The following is a 21,081-nucleotide window of genomic DNA, read 5'->3' on the forward strand; positions in this document are numbered from 1 at the left end:
ACTGCCAGTGGTTCTGAGATCACATCTGCCAGTTCTTTTAATACTCTTGGATGCAGTTCATCTGGCCCTGGAGACTTGAATACATCTAAACTAGCCAAGTATTCTTGTACTATCTCCTTAGTTATTCTGGGCTGTGTTTCCTTTGCTGAATCATTTGCTCCAAATTCTTCAGGTCGGGCATTGTTTTCTTTATCGGAGAAGACTGAGGCAAAGAAGGCATTGAGGAGTTCAGCCCTTTCTGTGTCCCCTGTTTGCATTTCACCATCTTCTCCTCTGAGTGACCCCACTGTTTCTTTGTTCTTCCTTTTGCTACGGACATACCCATAAAAGCCTTTTTTGTTGCTTTTAACCTCTCTAGCAAGCCTGAGTTCATTCTGTGCTTTAGCTTTTCTGACTTTGTGTCTACACGTGCTGGCTATTTGTTTGAATTCCTCTTTGGTGGTTTCCCCCCTTTTCCATTTTTTGTACACATCCTTTTTTAATCGTAACTCAGTTAAAAGTTCTTTAGATAGCCACCCTGGCTTCTTTAAGCACCTTCCATGTTTCCGTCTCATTGGTATTGCCTGACGTTGTGCTTTTACTATCTCCCTCTTAACAAACTCCCAGCCATCATGAACTCCCTTTCCTTTTAGTATTACTGTCCATGGGATCTCACCCAGCACTTCCCTAAGTTTTATGAAGTCGGCTTTCTTAAAGTCAAGAAATTGAGTCCTAGTATGCTTGGCTGCTCCTTTCCGCTGTATAGTAAACTTCAGAAGAGCATGATCACTCGCGCCTAATGATCCTTCCACTTCTACCCCACTAACCAGGTCATCAACATTGGTTAGGACCAGATCTAAAATGGCTGTTCCTCTTGTTGCTTCTCCCACTTTCTGGACAATGAAGTTGTCTGCAAGGCCAGTGAGGAATCTGTTTGACCTTATGCTCTTGGCTGAGTTTGACATCCAACAAATATCCGGGTAATTGAAGTCCCCCATTACTACTATCTCCCTTCCTTTTGCATGCTTGGCCATCTGTTCCAGGAAGGCATCATCTATGTCCTCCGTTTGGCTTGGGGATCTATAGTAAACTCCCACAATGAGGTCTCTGTTATTCTTCTCTCCCTTAATTTTGACCCAAATGCTCTCACTTTGGCTTTGAGGTTCTAAATCTTGGATTTCTTCACAGGTATACACATCCCTGACATATAACGCCACTCCTCCTCCTTTCTTGTCTGGTCTGTTTCTCTGAAATAGATTGTATCCCCCCATTATTACATTCCAATCGTGGGACTTATCCCACCAGGTTTCAGTGATGCCTATTATGTCATATTTAGTTTGCTGTACCAAGAGCTCAAGCTCATCTTGTTTATTTCCCATGCTTTGCGCATTAGTGTACAGACATTGAAGTCCATTAATCATTCCCCCGTGTCTCTTATTTAAGGATTTTTTCCTCCCACCACTAGGTCTGCGTGCTGTTTGCTCCATTTGGTCTATGACATTTGGATGATCATCTTCATCAATTGATAGACTCCTACCTTCAGGAGCACTGTCTCCCTCCCCCACATTAGTCAGTTTAAAGCCCTCCTGATGAGGTTTCTGAGATTTTTGGCAAAAACATTTCTCCCAACCGTTGTGAGGTGCAGCCCATCGCTTGCCAGAAGTCCATCTTCAAGAAACTGCAGTCCGTGATCTAAGAATCCAAACCGTTCCTGTTTACACCATTTGCGAAGCCAGCTGTTCACTTCCACTATTTTTCCCTCTCTCCCTGGGCCACGTCGTTCAACTGGGAGGACAGATGAGATGACAATTTGTGCATTTAGTTGCTTCAATTTCCTGCCGAGAGCCTCGTAGTCTCTTTTGATCTTCTGGAGGCTATTGCTTGCAGTGTCATTGGTTCCCACATGAACCAAGAGGAAGGGGTATTTGTCAGTGGGTTTTATGATTCCTTGCAGTCGTTCAGTTACATCTTGGATCTTAGCCCCGGGGAGACAGCACACTTCCCGAGACATCTTGTCAGGCCCACAGATCACTGCTTCTGTTCCCCTCAGTAGGGAATCCCCTATCACCACTACACGCCTCCTCTTAGGTTTGGTCGGGGTTCTTCCGTGAGCTGTCCGTTCCAAGATCGCCTGCACATTCCCTGAGGACTGACTTTGCTGCTCGTCTTCATATACCTGATCGACTGTAATGAGGGAGAGATCCTCAAATGGAGTCTGCTCTTCGTCTTCCATGTTAGGGGAGAGGACCTCAAAGCGATTGTGTATTTCTAAACCATCAGAGCGAACCCTGGGCCTCCTACTTCTTTGAGTCACGTTTCTCCATATATCTGGCTCCTGTGTTGGTGAACTAGCCTCCTTCTCAGGGGAGTCCCCTGTCTCCTCCTTGGTGGAGACGGTGTGCTCTGTTGCTTCCAAGAAGAGCTCCAGCTCTCTAATTCTTTGGAGCGTAGCTACACGTTCCTCCAGTTACTAGACTTTGTCTTTTAAGAGGGCAATCAACATGCAATTGCTGCAGGTAAAGCTGCCTGCAACCTTTGGCAAGATGGCAAACATTGCGCAGGAACCGCAGGCGACTGCAGCTGTTCCCTCCCCCTCCATCTTGAGAACGTGTCGTTGGGGGTGGCTACAGCGGTCCTCCATCATAAAAAGCGTGAAGACAGGACAAATAACTCCCCCCACAAGAAAAACACCTAGGTCTCCCCCAACAAATGTTTGAGACTAGCTCCCCTAAATCTAAAAGATGGATCAAACTGCGCGCGCCGCTAGGCGCACGCCGCTGCCCTGCTAGGTCTGATAAGCTCCTCCCACAGCTAATCCCCTGCCTCAACAGAAACCCTGCCCCCTCTGACCTTTGCACAGGGAAAACAGCTAATCAGCCACAAAGTAACACACAAGAAAACCCTTTTTGCTCCTTCTTCAACTGCTGCCCTGCTAGGTCTGATCATAAAATAAGAAAGTTACAATGAAGTTTTTATAACTTCTGAAGCTTGCCATAATTTCTGTGTTTTTTCCTAAACTCAAAAAGAAAAGAAAAGAAAAGAAAAGAAAAGAAAAGAAAAGAAAAGAAAAGAAAAGACCCTTAGGATTGAATATCAAGCTGAGAATTGTCAGTTCGGATTGTCTGCAGTCATTTATTTAGGACACAAATCTACAGGGCAACTGGGAGCTCTGTCTCATTGTGCTTTCTTGGCATGACAGTACAGCCCTCTCCTGCATTGCAAAAGTATTGTCAGAAGATCTGGGTCATATGAGAGAACCCTATGGTATTGCTCCTCCCTGCAGCACTCTTCCCCACCCATAATCAAGGACAAGGTAGGCATTCTACGGAAATGTACTATGGATTCATTTCATGAGGTCTAAAATTCCTGATGTTCCCAGGATGCAAAAGGAACATGAAAAGGACCCCTGGAAACATCCTGGCTTCTACATCACATTCTGTAATCAAGGGGAACTAGTCCTTTAGACATTCTGCTAACAACTGGACAGAAAAGAGTTCCAAAATATTTCAGTCATCTCAGAAACAGCTGAAAAAAATACTCTATTGTGAAATGCCCAAGTATATTTTCTTGCAGTATTATTTCAGATAAATCATTCAGGTTATTATTGTAATTAACGTCTGTAAATGTTAAAAAAGCATTTGATTATGTCGATGTTAACTTCAGACACATTTTTTAAAAGTAGATAACGGTTCTGCGTAATCAACTATGCACTTTAGACACATTTCTAAATCTGGCTGTTTATCTGGGCTGGCCTTGAGTGACATTGTTATTTATATTAGATTGGATCCACTCAGCAAATGGAGGGGCTCCTTCCAGCCATTTTACTCATTGGTGGAAGGGAGAGGAGAAAACCTTTGCCAATTCCCCCTTCCCCTTTGGAGGCCTGGGCACCATCTTCCAAACTGGCCCAGATAGTACTCAAATCCACTGGAGCAGATTTTCAGGGAGTACTGCCAGAAACTACTAAGGGAAGGGCAAGGGGAAGGGGTAACTAGTAAAAATTAGCTTCATGGATAGACAAGTCTCCTGAATGGACATCCACTCTGGTGATGCACCTGTTAACGAGAGCCAACAGGCTTGGAACTATTGGCAATTAATAAAGGAAACATACAGAAAGAATAAATAAGCTACTTAGGTAAAGGTAAAGGGACCCCTGACCATTAGGTCCAGTCACGAATGACTCTGGGGTTGTGGCAAGTCATGTGGCCAGCTGCTTTTGGCGAACCAGAGCAGTGTACAGAAATGCCATTTACCTTCCCGCCGGAGCGGTACCTATTTATCTACTTGCACTTTGACGTGCTTTCAAACTGCTAGGTTGCCAGGAGCAGGGACCGAGCAATGGGAGCTCATCCCGTCGCAGGGATTTGAACCGCCGACTTTCTGATCGGCAAGCCCTAGGCTCTGTGGTTTAGACTACAGCGGCACACGCATCCCTAAATAAGCTAGTAGTTGGAACTAAAATGCACAAGTTAAGCAAAAAAAACAGATAAAACATGTATCACTAATCTAGCAGAAATAACAGAAAAAATTAATAGTCTCATCGGAGTTTGAACTTACTAGACTTTGGCTAGACTTACTAACAAAAAATATTAACATTATTTCAGATGTTTTCAGATAAATACAGTATCAGGAAGTTGTATTAGCCAAACATGAGACAGCACTGTATAAAATATTTTCTATTTATGTATTGTGTATTTATTTTATTACATTTATATCCCACCTTTCCTCTAATGAGCCCAAGGTGGCATACATACTAATCCTGCCCTGAACAGAATCAGAAATGTCTTGCAGAGCCCTAGCTCTTATCCTTGGAAAGTTTCATTCAAGGAAGAGAGACGGGTTAGATATATAAATCTTAGGTAAGAAAATAATAATTACTATTTAGGAACTATGAAAACTTTAACATGAATCACATGAACATACTATAGTTCCCCCCTTTTTTTCTTTTAAAAATGTCAAAATACTATGGAACAAGCATAATTTTGCATAGCTAATAAATTCAAACAATTCAAATTAATACTCAGCTTTATTGGCAAAACCCTTAACCTCTACCATCTACCTACAAAGATTAATTGTTTTATTTATGTTTTGCATAGCCAACATTATCAGGGGAATATGTTCCCAAGTGATGAACCAGTCCTTGAATTAATAAGATAAAATCAAATTGGGGTAACTCGCAACTGCAGTGCTGATTGCTTCTAGCCAGAGGTAAGATACTTGAAGATAGTAGCATAGCTTAATTCATTCATTCATGTATGCATCCATCCCTGCTAGTCTCCATCTTCGTTTCAGTGCTCATTTTAAAAATGTTATTGACAAACTGAACAGGAATTGCCTTTAAAGCCTGAGAGAGAAACAGAAGCTGTATAAAGAATGATTCAGTAAACTGTATTCAGTCCTACACCATCTATTAGAGTTAGATGAAGCATCTTGCTCACCTGTGTTATGTAACAAAGGCAGAGATCATTTGTTTTCAAAGTGCTACTCTGCCTAAAAATATGTGGTAGGGAGTGGTTCATTGCAGCAGGGCGGGGTGAATTTTTGGTTCTGTTCTCATTTTAATGTGAAATGACCTACTTTGCTGTTCCTAAAACAATGCACAGACCTTCAAAATTTGCACTTCTTTGTATTTTGCAATTCAGTTCTTCATATGTGCATATTAAGGGGAAATGTTCATAACCATGCAGAGAGAGAGAGAGAGAAATATACAAAGATTAATTATATTAAGCAACATCGTTTGCCAAAATATGCATGTTAGGAGAAAATGCCCAAGAATCTGCAGATAAATTTCCAAAAGGGCTTTTTTAAAATATTCAAACTGACATGGTAATATGGAATATTGCAGAAAGGGAAAATGCGAACTTTAGAGAAATTAAATGGATAAATTTCTCCAGCAATACATTTGCAATTATTCCAATGTATTTCAAAACCTCAAGGCAGGGTTAATGCCAAGGGTTAGATCAGAGAGATTTTTTTAAAACTAATAAGACTTCACTCTCATTTTCCTTTCAGGTCAGATAACATTATTGGTAACATGAATAAGGGAAATGACAGCTCAGTGACTGAATTTCTCTTGCTAGGGTTTTCTGTCTTTGGAAAGAAACCAACTCTACTCTTCCTAGGTTTCTCTCTTATATATGGCATGATCCTGGTCTTCAACCTCACCATCATGTCTGTCATCTTGTTTGACCGGACTTTACACAGCCCCATGTACTTTCTACTCTTTGCATTCTCTGCATCAGAAACCTGCACTACATTTATCACCATCCCTAAGTTGCTGGTGACCCTGGTGACAGGCAGTCAATCCATTTCCTTTGACGAGTGTGCCGTGCAGATGTTTTTCATTTCTGTATTCGGAGCAAACAACTGTTTCCTGCTTGCTGCTATGGCTTATGACCGATATGTGGCTATATGCTGTCCACTTCAGTACCAGGTGCTGATGAACAAAAGGGTTTGTACCCAAATGGTAGCTGCTTCATTTGTAACTGGATGTATCATATCACTGAGTATTAATACTCTCATTTTCAGGTTACCCTTCTGTGGGCCAAATGGAATCAGGCATTTCTTTTGTGATTTCCTACCTGTGCTGACTCTGGCTTGCATTGATGAATCGGTCTTGCACCTGACTAATATTGCAATTATTATTTTGTGTGCCATTGTTTTGCTGGGAACAGTCATGGTGATGTTTGTTTCATACCTGTACATCATTTCTGCCATCCTAAGGATCCCTTCCAGCTTAGGAAGGCAGAAAGCCTTCTCCACATGTGCCTCCCACCTCACAGTGGTGATAACACACTTTGGGTGTGCATCCTTTGTGTATTTGAGACCCAAGTCTTCCTCATCGCTAGATCAGGATACATTGATCTCAGTGACGTATGTCTTTCTAACCCCTCTACTGAACCCTGTGATTTATACCTTAAGAAACAGGGAGGTTAGAATAGCCATAAAGAAATTACTAGTGCACTCATTCTGTTCTCAGAAACTGTGAAGAGAAGGCACTTTGACATTTTTGTCAATTAGCAATCAAGTCCTGATTGAGAACGTAGTTGTTTAAGCTGTGACAGCTATTTGACGTGAGAAATAAACTTGGGTACGATTTAGGGTTGGGACCATGGTAAAGAAGATAAGGGTACCCCACGTCTCCCATACTCTCTGGATCCAATCCTGATCATGTCCACCAATGCCTGTCATTTTCAGTCTTCAAAATACAAGGAATGTCAATCCAAACCTCGAACATTATGGGTAGTTTGGTCTTAGTTTTAATTAACAAAATACAGTTCTCTAATACAATTTGCTAGTCCACTGTTTCAGTATTTGTACCTGAATAAATATTTAAGTACTCAAAAAATCTGTAGGCAGTGATTTGTATTCTAAGGGTCGATATCTATTAGATCAGGGGTAGTCAATTCTCGCCCTCCAGGTATTTAGTGGACTAGAACTCTCATCAGGGTGAACTGACTGGCCAGCCATGTCCTTGGCTGTCATGGGAACTTCAGTCCCAGAAAGTGGGGAAGAGACTGACTCAGGAGGATCCCCTCCCTTTCTGTGATATCTGGGAGCAAAGGGGTAGAACCATCTCCCAAGTCTGTTCTTCATCTGTCCCAAATCCCAACTTCTGAATGCTCTGTCTCCTCCTGTGACAGACCCACCATATCCCAGTTGGCACCATGGGGTCTATAACGATCAGTCAGTATGATTGCAACTATGGAGACAGAGCATAGCCATCAACCATTAGCCATCAAGCATAGCCACACATAGCCTTTGAAACTGTCCAGGTAGGGTGCAAGAAATCTTTAGAGCTCTCCTTCTCTGGTAGGGTGGGGGGAACCTAAGATTTTAACCATTCATCCTTTACCTATCCATCTTCTCCCACCCTAGTCTCTTACAATCATTCATCCAACCACAATCCTTGGACATACTTACTCAACCCATTTTTCACTGTACATGTCAGAACCCTCCTTGTACTCTGTATGGAGTGGCTTTTCATTTTAACATTCAAAGGTCGGTCCCACCTGGAGCAATCCAGTGTTTGTCAAAATGGAGAGGAAGTCAGGTGGTGAGGAGAGTGGGAAGTTGATGATATAGTCAGACAATCCCACCTCCTTTGTCTCCCTCTTCCCCCACTACTTATTGCCAACCACATGTTTCATTAGGGCTTAATATCCTGGTTGAACCTGGGCTAGGAGGGGTGAGTGAGACAAGGTCACCAACCACATTGAGTTGTATAACCCTGATTACACCTTCTCCGGTCGGGCAGGAAGACACACTGACCACATGTTCAATTAGAGCTTAAACTGCTATCTTTTTAATTACTGCCATAATAAAACTCCTGATTAAATTTAGGGCCAAGGTTGGCTTGGGTTCAGATCAGTCTCAGCCAGATTGAAGCATAATCATGATTCTTGAATTTATTTCACAAAATGCATGTAATGAACATTTACGGCTCCCAACCCTAATCCTGCGGAAAGCCATCTAATTAGATTTTAATTTGATCCAGACTTGTTTTTGGAGGTAATGTATTCATTGTTTGATTTTATACCAATGTTATATATTTGATGTAAGCTGCCCTGTGCTGTGCTGGTGCTGGCTTGCCAGCTGCAGCTTCGTCACGCTGGCCACGTGACCCGGAAGTGTCTTCAGACGGCGCCGGCTCACGGCCTCTAGAGCGAGATGAGCACGCAACCCTAGAGTCGGACACAACTGGCCCGTACGGGCAGGGGTACCTTTACCTTTACCTTTACCTTTACCTTTACCTTTACCTTTACCTTTACTTGCCCTGAGCCCAGTCTCGGCCAGAGAGGGCAGGATATAAATAAAAGTTGTTTTTATTATTATTATTATTATTATTATTATTATTAATGTTTCAAAGTAAAAAATGAAAAACAAAGGATTCTAAACCCTCAAAGCGGTTTCTAAAACAATGATTTAAAAAATCAGGATTGTCAAATTGGGCCTGGGCCAAATTATGAGTACTATGTACAGAGCTAGTTTTTAACCCCATGGGCAACTGAAAAGAAAGAAAATTTATCTTTCTACAACTGAGGTGAGAAAACAGAAATTATCACTGTTAAGGATTTATTTAAAAAGACACACCATTTCAGTCTAAATAACATGACACACTATATTTTTGCATATTTTTCTTTTTAAAATGTCATAAACTTAGGGAATAAACATAATTTTAAAGAAGACATAAATTCAAGCAATTTATATCAATATTCAGCTTTATTGACCAAAACCATCTCCTTTACCATCTAACTCCAGAGCGGAATTATTCTATCTAAGTTTTGCATACTCTGTATTATCTCGGGAATATGTTCCCAAGTGGTGAACCAGTGTTTATATTAATAGCATAGTATCAAAGTGGCGTCTCCCACAACTGGAGAGCTGCATTATTCTAGCTGGAGGTAAGATACTAGGAGATTGTAGCATCCATCTCTTCATGCATTCAAGCTAGTCTCCATTTTATTTCAGTGCTCATTTTAAAAATGCAATTGACAAATGGGAAAGGAGTTGCTCTTAAAGCCTAAGAGAGTAAGAGAAGCTGCATGAGGAACAAGTCAGAAAATTTGCTTGTATTCAAATTGGAGCCTTTCTTCAGTCCTATACCACCTATTCAGATTAGATGAAGCATCTTCTTTACCTGTCTTATGGAACAAAGGCTAAGAAGACAGATCATTTCTTTTCAAAGTGCTACTCTTCCTCAAATTAGGTGACAGGGGATGGTTCACTGCAGGAGACAAGGTCCTCTTCACACTTGAATGTGAAACGACATAGTTTGCCATTGTTAAAGCAATGCACAGGACAAAACATGCCTGTCCTTCAAAATTTCCACTTCTTTGAAATTTCCCATGCAAAAGTTGCATATTGAGGGAAGGTGCTCATAAATAGCCATATATACATGAAGCACAACATATATAGATTAATTATATTAAGCAACATTGCTTACAAATATGTAAATATTAGAAAAAAATGAATGCTAAACTGCTTATGAATTTCCAAAAGGTCTTTAAAAAAATACTTGAACTGGCAAGGAATTATGGCATAGTGAAGATTCAAAAAATGAGAAACTGATATAGATAGATTTGTCCAGCCATACATTTGCAGTAATTCCAATGTATTTCAAAACCTCAAGGCAGGGTTAATGCCAAGAGTTAGATCAGAAAGATTTTTTAAAACTAGTAAGACTTCACTTCCTTTTTCCTTACAGGTCAGATAACATTATTGGTAACATGAATAAGGGAAATGACAGCTCAGTGACTGAATTTCTCTTGCTGGGCTTTTCTGTCTTTGGAAGGAAACCAACTCTACTTTTCCTAGGTTTCTCTCTTATATATGGCACGATCCTGGTCTTCAACCTCACCATCATGTCTGTCATCCTGTTTGACCGGACTTTACACAGCCCCATGTACTTTCTACTCTTTGCATTCTCCGCATCAGAAACCTGCAGCACATTTGCCACCATCCCCAAGTTGTTGGTGACCCTGGTGACAGGCAGTCAATCCATTTCCTTTGTTGGGTGTGCCATGCAGCAATTTTGTTTCTTTGGATTCTCTGCAAGCAACTGTTTCCTGCTTGTTTCTATGGCATATGATCGGTATATGGCAATATGCTGCCCACTTCAGTACCATATACTGATGAACAAATGGGTTTGTACCCAAATGGTAGCTGCTTCATGTGTAACTGGATGTATCATATCACTGAGTATTAATACTCTCATTTTCAGGTTACCCTTCTGTGGGCCAAATGGAATCAGGCATTTCTTTTGTGATCTCCTACCTGTGCTAAGGCTGGCTTGCATTGATGAATCGGTCTTGCACCTGACTAACACTGCAATCATTATTTTGTGTGCCATTGTTTTGCTGGGCACAGTCATAGTGATGTTTGTCTCATACCTTTACATCATTTCTGCCATCCTAAGGATCCCTTCCAGCTTAGGAAGGCAGAAAGCCTTCTCCACATGTGCCTCCCACCTCACAGTGGTGATAACACACTTTGGGTGTGCATCCTTTGTGTATTTGAGACCCAAGTCTTCCTCATCGCTAGATCAGGATACATTGATCTCAGTGACTTATGTCTTTCTAACCCCTCTACTGAACCCTGTGATTTATACCTTAAGAAACAGGGAGGTTAGAATAGCCATAAAAAAGTTAGTTCTTCACTCATTCTGTTCTCAGAAACTGTGAAGAGAAGATATTTTGACCTTTTTGCCAATGCAAACATGCAAGTCCTGATTGAGAATGCAGTTGTTTAAGCTGTGGCTGTTATCTGACATGAGAAATAAACTTTGATACGTTTTAGGTTGGGACCATGGTGTAGGAGATAAGGGTACCCCCCCTCCCATACTCTCTGGTTCCAATCCTGATCATGTCCACCAATGATTGCCATTTTCAGTTTTCAAAAATACAAGGAATGTCAATCCGCACATTGAATATTAGGGGTAGTTTGGCTTTAATTTTAAATAACAACATACCGTTCCCTAATACAGTTTGCCAGTCCTCTGTTTCAGTATTTGTACCTGAATAAATATTTAGATCAGGAAATGTCAATGTCTTGCCCTTCAGATATTTGGTGGACTAGAACTTCCATCAGGTAGAACTGGCTGGCCTGCCATGACCTTGGCTCCCATGAGAACTTCATTCTCAGACTGACTCAGGAAGATCCCCTCCCTCTCTCTGATATCTGGAAGCAAAGTGGTAGAGCCCTCTCCCAAGTCTGTTCTTCATCTATCCCAAATCCCAACTTCTGAATGCTCTGTCTCCTCCTGTGACAGACCCACCATGTCCCAGTTGGCACCATAGGGTCCTTAACAATCAGTCAGTATTATTTCAACTATGGAGGCAGAGCATAGCCGTCAAGGCTAGTTGCCACATATAGCCTTCTTCTCCGTGAATTTGTTGAATCATCCTTTGAAGCTGTCCAGGTAGGGTGCAAGAAGCCTTTAGAGCTCTCCTTCTCTGGTAGGGAGGGGGAAACCTAAGACCTTAACCATTCATCCTTTACCCATCTACCTTCTCCCACCCTAGTCTCTTACAATCGTTCATCCAGCCAGTCCTTGGACATACTTACTCAACCCATTTTTCACTGTACGTGTTAGAACCTTCCTTGTACTCTATTTAGAGGGGCTTTTCATTTCTACATTCAAACATTCGGTATTAGCAGACTCAGTAAAACCCCAAAGTTTCATGGCCTGACCACAAAACTGGGAAGATGAGTTAAAGAGGAATCTAAAGTGTTTGTTTAAAGATAACTACACACCGGTATGGAATGGTATTAAAAGAGACTTAGAAGTGTGGGGAAGGATGTAACTATCTCTATGGGGTAGAATATCAGCAATTTAAATGAATGTGCTACCCAAAATGTTATTTTTATTTCAGTAAATCCCAATTATAAAAGGTGTTTGTAACTTTAAAGAGTGGCAAAAAGCAATAACAAAATTTATTGGGCCGGGGGGGGGAACCTAAATTGAAATTAAAATTACTTACAGATGTTAAAGAGAGAGGAGGCTTTTCCCTACCAGATTTAAAATTGTATTATGAAGCTTCTTGCCTATGCTGGTTAAGGGACTGCATATTGTTAGAAAATACATATCTACTAGATTGGAAGGGTTTGATAATAGATTTGGATGGCACGCATATTTATGGTATGAGAAGGTAAAAGTTCATAAAGGTTTTCTGAACCACATAATTTGAAAATCAATCTATGAGGTGTGGAATAGATATAAGAGTTTATTAGAACGGAAAGCACCTTGGTGACTGTTGCTGCTAAAGGCGACAACTGTGAAAAAGTCAAACATGGAAGAAAAGTGGGCCACCTGTGGAGATTTGGTGATAGAGATGGAGAACCAGTGGAAATTTAAACCTTATGAGGAGATAAAAATTTTAGTAAATGATCGGTTGCATTATTGGCAAATAAATGAAGTCTTTAAAGAAGATAAAAAGAAAAACTGATTTGAATTTACAAGATCTAGGTTTGAAATGGATTTATTAAGTAATAAAGTAAAAATATTGTCAAAAATGTATGTTACTTTTGAAATGGCATACGAAAGATGAAGAAGTAAAATCAGTAATGATACATTGGGCAAAAGATATTGGTCATAATATACAGTTAAAAGATTGGGAAAGATTGTGGAAAGATGGAATAAATTTTACTGCTTGCAGCTTGCTTAAAGAAAATGGAATGAAAATGATGTACAGATGGTACCTAACACCAGTGAAATTAGCAAAAATGTATAGAATAAATAATTTATGTTGGAAATGTAAAGAATAAGAGGGTACCTTTGTTATATGTGGTGGGTTTGTAAAGAGGTAAAAGCTTTCTGGGAAATGATAAATGATGAACTTTTAAAAAATGTTGAAATATACGTTTATTAAAAAAAACAACCCCAGAAGATTTCTTATTAGGTATTGTAGGTAGAGAAATACATAAGCAGGACAAAACATTGTTTTTATATGCAACAACTGCAGCGAGAATGTTATTAGTCCAAAGATGGGAGCAGGGGGATCTATCAACAAAAGAAGAGTGGCAGATGAAATTACTGGACTATGCCAAACTGGCAAAACTGATGGGAAAAATCCGGAACCAGCAGGATCATGTTTTTCTGAAAAATTGGAATAAATTTATGTTATAATTGAAAGACAACTGTAAACAATTAACAACGCTAGCAGGCTTATTGAAAGTTTTGTAAGGTTAATTTTATCACTTATTATGTATTGTAGTTACGGTAAGTAAGTATTACTGTATATAAGGTTATGATTTAACAGAAATAAGAAATAGAGGAAAATCCAGTATACAGAGATTAGGTTTGAAAACCATCATTCGGGGAGGAGAGAAGTCACAGTCTCAGGGAGCCAAATGTTTTATTTTGCAAACAAAAATGTCATGTATGAAAATGTTTGTAAAATTAATAAAATTAAATAAATAAACAAAAATCTAAAGTGTACAGGTGCTTCTTTGCTTCAACAACACTCACTCCATGAAGCTTGGAAATGCAGGAGATGATTGTGGCTTTTATTTGACCTGTGCATCTGCTCAGAGCAAATCCTTGATCCCAAACTCATTCCGGCTGAGTGAGTCAAGGCAGCCCATTATTCTCTTAGATCCACCTGGAGCAATCCAGTGTTTGTCAAAATGGAGAGGCGGTCAGGTGATGAGGAGAGTGGGAAGGAGATGATGTAGTCAGACAATCCCACCTCCACTGTCTCCCTTTTCCCCCACTACTTATTGCCAACCACATGTTTCATTAGGGCTTAATACCCTGGTTGAACCTCGGCTAGGAGGGGGAAGTGAAACAAGGTCACCAACCACACTGAGTTGTATAACCCTGATTACACCTTCTCTGGTGGTGCGGGAAGACACACTGACCTCATGTTCAATTAGAGCTTAAACTGCTATCTTTTTAATTACGGCCTTTATAGAACTCCCGATTAAATTTAGGGCCAAGGTTGGCTTGGGTTCAGATCAATCTCAGCCAGATTGAAGCCTAATCATGATTCTTGGATTTATTTCACAAAATGCATCTAATGAAAATTTACGGCTCCCAACCCTAATCCTGCGGAAAGCCATCTAATTAGATTTTAATTTGAACCTGACTTGTTTTTAGGAGGTAGTTTAATTACTGTTTGATTTTATATCAGTGTTATATATTTGATGTTAGCTGCCCTGAGCCCAGTCATGGCCAGGGAGGGCGGGATATAAAGAAAAGTTGATTATTTTTATTATTATTTCATAGTAAAAAACAAAAACAAACCCTCAAAGCAGTTTCTAAAACAATGGTTTAAAAATCAGGATTGTCAAATTGGGCCTGGGCCAAATTATGATTACTGTGCATAGCGCTAGTTTTTAAGCCCCGTGTGCTGCTCTGGTTCTCCAGAAGCGGCTTAGTCATGCTGGCCACATGACCCAGAAGCTGTACCCCGGCTCCCTCGGCCAGTAATAAAAAAAAGGGAGATGAGCGCCACAACCCCAGAGTCGGCCACGACTGGACCTAATGGTCAGGGGTCCCTTTACCATTTTTAATTGAAAAGAAAGGCAATTTATCTGTCTATAACAGAGGTGAGAAAGCAAAAATTATCACTGTTTAGGATCTATAAAAAGACACACCATTTTAGTCTTGATAACACAACACACTATATTTTTGCATAATTTTCTTTTTAAAATGTCATAAACGTGGGGAATAAGCATAATTTTAAATAAGAAATAAATTCAAAACATTTATATCAATACTCAGCTTTATTGACCAAACCCATTTCCTTTACCATCTAACTCCAGAGCGATATTATTATATCTAAGTTTTGCATACTCTGTATTATCCAAGGAATATGTTCCCAAGTGGTGAAGCAGGGCTTGTATTAATAACATAGTATCAAAGTGTGGTCTCCCACAACTGCAGAGCTGCGTTCTCCTAGCTGGAGGTAAGATACTAGGAGATGGTAGCATCCATCTCTTCATGCATTCAAGCTAATCTCCATTTTGTTTCAGTGCCCATTTTAAAAATGCAATTGACAAACAGGAAAGGAGTTGCTCTTAAAGCCTGAGAGAGTAACAGAAGCTGCATGAGGAACGAGTCAGAAAATTTGCTTGTATTCAAATTGGAGCCTTTCTTCAATCCTATACCATCTATTGGGATTAGATGAAGCATCTTCTTTAACTGTGTTATGTAACAAAGCCTAAAAAGACAGAGATCTCTTTTTTTTTCAAAGTGCTACTCAGTCTCAGAATAGGTGACAGGATAGTTCACTGTAAGAGACGAGGGAGAAATTTGGTCCTCTTCACGCTTGAATGTGAAACTACATAGTTTGCTACTGTTAAAGCAATGCACAGGCCAAAACATGCCTGTCCTTCAAAATTTCCACTTCTTTGAACTTTCCCATGCAAAAGCTGCATATTGAGGGAAGGTGCTCATAAATATCCATATGTATACCGTATTTTTCACTCTATAAGACGCACCCAACTATAAGACGCACCTAGTTTTTAGAGGAGGAAAACAAGAAAAAAAATATTCTGAATCAAATGTTGTTGAAGAGGCTTCGTGCGGCTATCCCTGAAACCAGAACAGCAAGAGGGATTGCTGCGCAGCCTGCATTCGCTCCATGAGACGCACACACATTTCCCCTTACTTTTTAGGAGGGAAAAAGTGCGTCTTATAGAGTTAAAAATACGGTACATGAAATACAACATATATAGATTAATTATATTAAGTAACATTGCTTAAAAATATGTGAATATTAGGAAAAAATGAATGCTAAACTGCTTATGAATTTCCAAAAGGTCTTTAAAAAGAAATACTTGAACTGGCAAGGAACTATGGCATGGTGAAGTTTTGAAAAATAAGAAACTGAAATAGATAGATTTCTTCAGCCATACATTTGCAGTAATTCCAATGTATGTCAAAACCTCGAGGCAGGGTTAATGCCAAGGGTTGGATCAGAAAGATTTTTTAAAACTAATAAACTTCACTTCCTTTTTCCTTTCAGGTCAGATAACATTATTGGTAACATGAATAAGGGAAATGACAGCTCAGTGACTGAATTTCTCTTGCTGGGCTTTTCTGTCTTTGGAAAGAAACCAACTCTACTTTTCCTAGGTTTCTCTCTTATATATGGCATGATCCTGTTCTTCAACCTCACCATCATGTCTGTCATCCTGTTTGACCGGACTTTACACAGCCCCATGTACTTTCTACTCTTTGCATTCTCCGCATCAGAAACCTGCACTACATTTATCACCATCCCTAAGTTGCTGGTGACCCTGGTGACAGGCAGTCAATCCATTTCCTTTGTTGGGTGTGCCATGCAGATGTTCTTCTTTTCTGTATTTGCAGCAAACAATTGTTGCCTGCTTGCTGCTATGGCTTACGATCGGTATGTGGCAATATGCTGCCCACTTCAGTATCAGGTACTGATGAACAAAATAATTTGTACCCAAATGGTAGCAGCTTCATTTGTAACTGGATGTATCATAGCACTGAGTATTAATACTCTCATTTTCAGGTTACCCTTCTGTGGGCCAAATGGAATCAGGCATTTCTTTTGTGATCTCCTACCTGTGCTGAGGCTGGCTTGCATTGATGAATTGGTCTTGCACTTGACTAACATTGCAATCATTATTTTGTGTGCCATTGCTTTGCTGGGCGCAGTCTTACTGATGTTTGTCTCATACCTTTACATCATTTCTGCCATCCTAAGGATCCCTTCCAGCTTAGGAAGGCAGAAAGCCTTCTCCACATGTGCCTCCCACCTCACACTGGTGATAACACACTTTGGGTGTGCATCCTTTGTGTATTTGAGACCCAAGTCTTCCTCATCGCTAGATCAGGATACTTTGATATCAGTGACTTATGTGTTTCTAACCCCTCTACTGAACCCTGTGATTTATACCTTAAGAAACAGGGACGTTAAAATAGCCATAAAGAAATTACTAGCGCACTCATTCCGTTCTCTGAAACTGTGAAGAGAAGGAATTTTGACCTGTCAATGAACATGCACGTCCTGATTGAGAATGCAGTTGTTTAAGCTGTGGCCGTTATTTGACATGAGAAATAAACTTGGATATGATTTAGGGTGGGGAACATGGTTTAGGAGATAAAGGTACCCCACTTCTCCCATACTCTCTGGTTCCAATCCTGATCATGTCCACCAATGACTGTCATCTTTAGTTTTCAAAAATACAAGGAATGTCAATCCAAATATTGAACATTATGGTTAGTTTGGCCTTAGTTTTAAATAACAACATACCGTTCTCTAATACAGTTTGCCAGTCCACTGTTTCAGTATTTGTTCCTGAATAAATATTTACTCAAAAAATCTGTACGCAGTAATTTGTACTCTAAGGGTTGGTATCTGTTAGATCAGGGAGAGTCAATGTCTTCCCTTCAGATATTTGGTGGACTAGAACTCTCATCAGGGTGAACTGACTGGCCAGCCATGTCCTTGGCTGTCATGGGTACTTCATTCTCAGAATGGGGGAAGAGACTGACAGAGGAGGATCCCCTCCCTTTCTGTGATATCTGGGAGCAAAGGGGTAGAACCCTTTCCCTTGTCACCTCTTCATCTGTCCCAAATCCCAACTTCTGAATGCTCTGTCTCCTCTTGTGACAGACCCACCATGTCCCACTTGGCACCATGGGGTCCATAACAATTAGTTAGCTTTCAGAATATCCTGAAGAAGGACGGGGGAAGGAACTTGATTACATGTTACCAGGCAGAGGGCCTTCTCAGTAGTGGCACCCGCCCTGTGGAATGCCCTCCCATCAGATGTGAAGGAAATAAACAACTATCCAACTTTCAGAAGACATCTGAAGGCAGCTATGTTTAGGGAAATTTTTAATGTTTAAAGTTTTATTCTGTTTTTAATGTTCTGTTTAAAGCCACCCAGAGGGCCTGGGGAAACCCAGCCAGATGGGCGGGGTAGAACTAATAAATTGTTGTTGTTGTTGTTTATTCAGTTCACACTTTAGGGTGAATCTAATTTGCACATTCCAAAACCATATTTTAGTTTTAAATGCAGTTGCTGCTTCTGTATCTTTACTCTTTACGACTAAGTTTATTATACATCACCTTGAGAGAGGTGTTTATGAGGAGATTAGTAAATTGAATTGAGATTAGTAAATTGAATCCTGCAATGCGATTTTGCAGCCCGGTAATGTGTTCAGAATGAATATACTAGTATAAACAGTGCATAAAATGCATACATGGTACATTGTAAAATGTGTCTAGTAATCACAACTGTATAAAAAAATGTGAGTATTAAGATACATTTACACAAACAGGCTGATAAAATTTCATTGAGGACTTTTTTTATAAATTGCGAATTCATGAAAATGTGGAGCGCTGAACTTAAGATTGGAAAAATGAGGGACAGAAATTGAAATTGACACAGAAGAATAGAAGAGAAGCATCTAGTCCAATATCTTGTTCTCACAGTGGCCAATTACATGCCTGTGCAAAACCAGCAAGTGGGACCTGCGCACAAGAGCCCTCTTCCCTCTTGAAGCTTCTAGCAAGTGGTATTCAGAACCATTACTGCCTCTGACCACGAAGGCAGAGCACAGCCATCAAGGCTAGTAGCCACACATAGCCTTCTTCTCTATGAATTTATCCAATCATCCTTTGAAGCTGTCCAGGTTGGGTGCAAGAAGCCTTTAGAGCTCCCTTCTCAGGTAGGGAGGGGAAAACCTAAGATCCTTTGAGGCCCAATACACACCTTCAAAGCTTCCCTTGGGGGTTCAAATATGGAGGCTTGAACAAAATTCCCATTCATTCAGACTTTATTTAGTAATGGTTTACAGGGCAGAATTCAAAGAGTCTATGAGAGTATTTCCTGTATTGTAAGATATATGTCATCTTAACCATTCATCCTCTACCCATCTGCCTTTTCCAACCCTAGCATCATACAATCTCTCATCCTACCACAGACCTTGGACATACTTACTCAACCCATTTTTCACTGTACATGTTAGGACCCTTCTTGTACTTAATATAAAGTGGCTTTTCAGTTTAACATTCAGATGTTTGGTGTTAGCAGGCGCAATGAAACCCCAATGTTTTGAGGCCTGACCACAAAACTCAGAAGACAAGATAGGGAGGAATCTAAAGTGTACAGGTGCTCCTTTGCTTTCACAGCACTCACTCCATGAAGCTTGGAAATACAGGAGATGGTTGTGGCTTTTATTCATCCTGTGCATCTGCTCAGAGCAAATCCTTGATCCCAAACTCATTCCGGCTGAGTGAGTCAAGGCAGCCCATGATTCTCTTAGATCGGTCCCACCTGGAGCAATCCAGTGTTTGTCAAAATGGAGAGGCAGTCAGGTGGTGAGGAGAGTGGGAAGGAGATGATGTAGTCAGACAATCCCACCTCCATTGTCTCCCTCTTCCCCCACTACTTATTGCCAACCACATGTTTCATTAGGGCTTAATATCCTGGTTGAACCTGGGCTCGGAGGGGGAAATGTGACAAGGTCACCAACCACATTGAGTTGTATAGCCCTGATTACACCTTCTCTGGTGGGGTGGGAAGACACACTGACCACATGTTCAATTAGAGCTTAAACCGTTATCTTTTTACTTATGGCCTTTATAAAACTCCTGAAGAAATTTAGGGTCCAGGTTGCCTTGGGTTCAGATCAGTCTCAGCCAGATTGAAGCCTAATCATGATTCTTGGAATTATTTATTTCACAAAATGTATCTAATGTTTCATAGTAAAAAAACAAAAACAAACCTCAAAGCAGTTTCTAAAACAATGGTTTAAAAAATCAGGATTGCCAAATTGGTCCAGGGCCAAATTATGGGTACTGTGCACAGCCCTAGTTTTTAACCCCATGGGCAATTGAAAAGAAAGACAAATTATCTTTCTACAACTTAGGTGAGAAAGCAAAACTTATTACTATTTAGGATCTATAAAAAGACACACTATTTCAGTCTAAATAACATGACACACTATATTTTTGCATTTCTTTCATTTCAAAATGTCATAAACTTGGGGAATAAACATAATTTTAAATAAGAAAAAAATTCAAAACATTTATGTCAATACTCAGCTTTATTGACCAAAGCCATCTCCTTTAGCATCTAACTACAGAGCGGAATTATTCTATCTAAGTTTTGCATACTCTGTATTATCTCGGGAATATGTTCCCAAGTGTTGAACCAGTGCTTATATTAATAGCATAGTATCAAAGTGGGGTCTCCCACAACTGCAAAGCTGCGTTATTCTAGCTGGAGGTAAGATACAGGAGATGGTAGCATCCATCTCTTCATGCATTGAAGCTAGTCTCCATTTAGTTTCAGTGCTCATTTTAAAAATGCAATTGACAAATGGGAAAGGAGTTACTTTAAAGCCTGAGAGAAACGGGAGCTGCATGAGGAACGAGTCAGGTAATTGGCTTGTATTCAGATTGGTGAGTTTCTTCAGTCCTATACCATCTATTAGGATTAAATGAAGTACGGTATATTTTTCACCTGTGTTATGGAACAAAGTGCTACTAGGCCTCAAAATAGGTGACAGGGGATGGTTCACTGCAGGAGACGAGGGAGAAATTTGGTCCTCTTCACACTTGAATGTGAAACTACATAGTTTGCCATTGTTAAAGCAATGCACAGGCCAAA

At 40.3% G+C, this 21,081-nt stretch overlaps 3 protein-coding genes and 1 long non-coding RNA gene across 4 annotated transcripts; all 4 read left to right on the forward strand.

Annotated features, from left to right (window-relative positions):
* Positions 1-81: 81 nt before the first annotated feature.
* On the forward strand, positions 82-2,667 carry LOC308471774. The gene is made up of 2 exons (XR_013983150.1): positions 82-135; positions 2,502-2,667. It is a non-coding gene; the product is annotated as an uncharacterized lncRNA (long non-coding RNA).
* Positions 2,668-6,013: 3,346 nt separating this feature from the next.
* LOC308471188 (olfactory receptor 10T2-like) lies at positions 6,014-6,967 on the forward strand (the record flags this gene model as incomplete). The annotated part of the gene is made up of 1 exon (XM_080995150.1): positions 6,014-6,967. One exon carries the CDS (start codon positions 6,014-6,016, stop codon positions 6,965-6,967), a length of 954 nt encoding a protein of 317 aa, XP_080851276.1.
* Positions 6,968-10,208: 3,241 nt separating this feature from the next.
* LOC308471202 (olfactory receptor 10T2-like) lies at positions 10,209-11,162 on the forward strand (the record flags this gene model as incomplete). Its single annotated transcript, XM_080995151.1, has 1 exon — positions 10,209-11,162. The coding sequence occupies one exon, from the start codon at positions 10,209-10,211 to the stop codon at positions 11,160-11,162; it is 954 nt and encodes a 317-aa protein (XP_080851277.1).
* A 5,311-nt stretch (positions 11,163-16,473) lies between these two features.
* Positions 16,474-17,427, forward strand: LOC308471217 (olfactory receptor 10T2-like; the record flags this gene model as incomplete). Its single annotated transcript, XM_080995152.1, has 1 exon — positions 16,474-17,427. One exon carries the CDS (start codon positions 16,474-16,476, stop codon positions 17,425-17,427), a length of 954 nt encoding a protein of 317 aa, XP_080851278.1.
* Positions 17,428-21,081: the final 3,654 nt, after the last annotated feature.

The sequence above is a fragment of the Podarcis pityusensis genome, assembly GCF_964106645.2.
Source record: "Podarcis pityusensis genome assembly, chromosome: 1".
NCBI classification, from domain to species: domain Eukaryota; kingdom Metazoa; phylum Chordata; class Lepidosauria; order Squamata; family Lacertidae; genus Podarcis; species Podarcis pityusensis.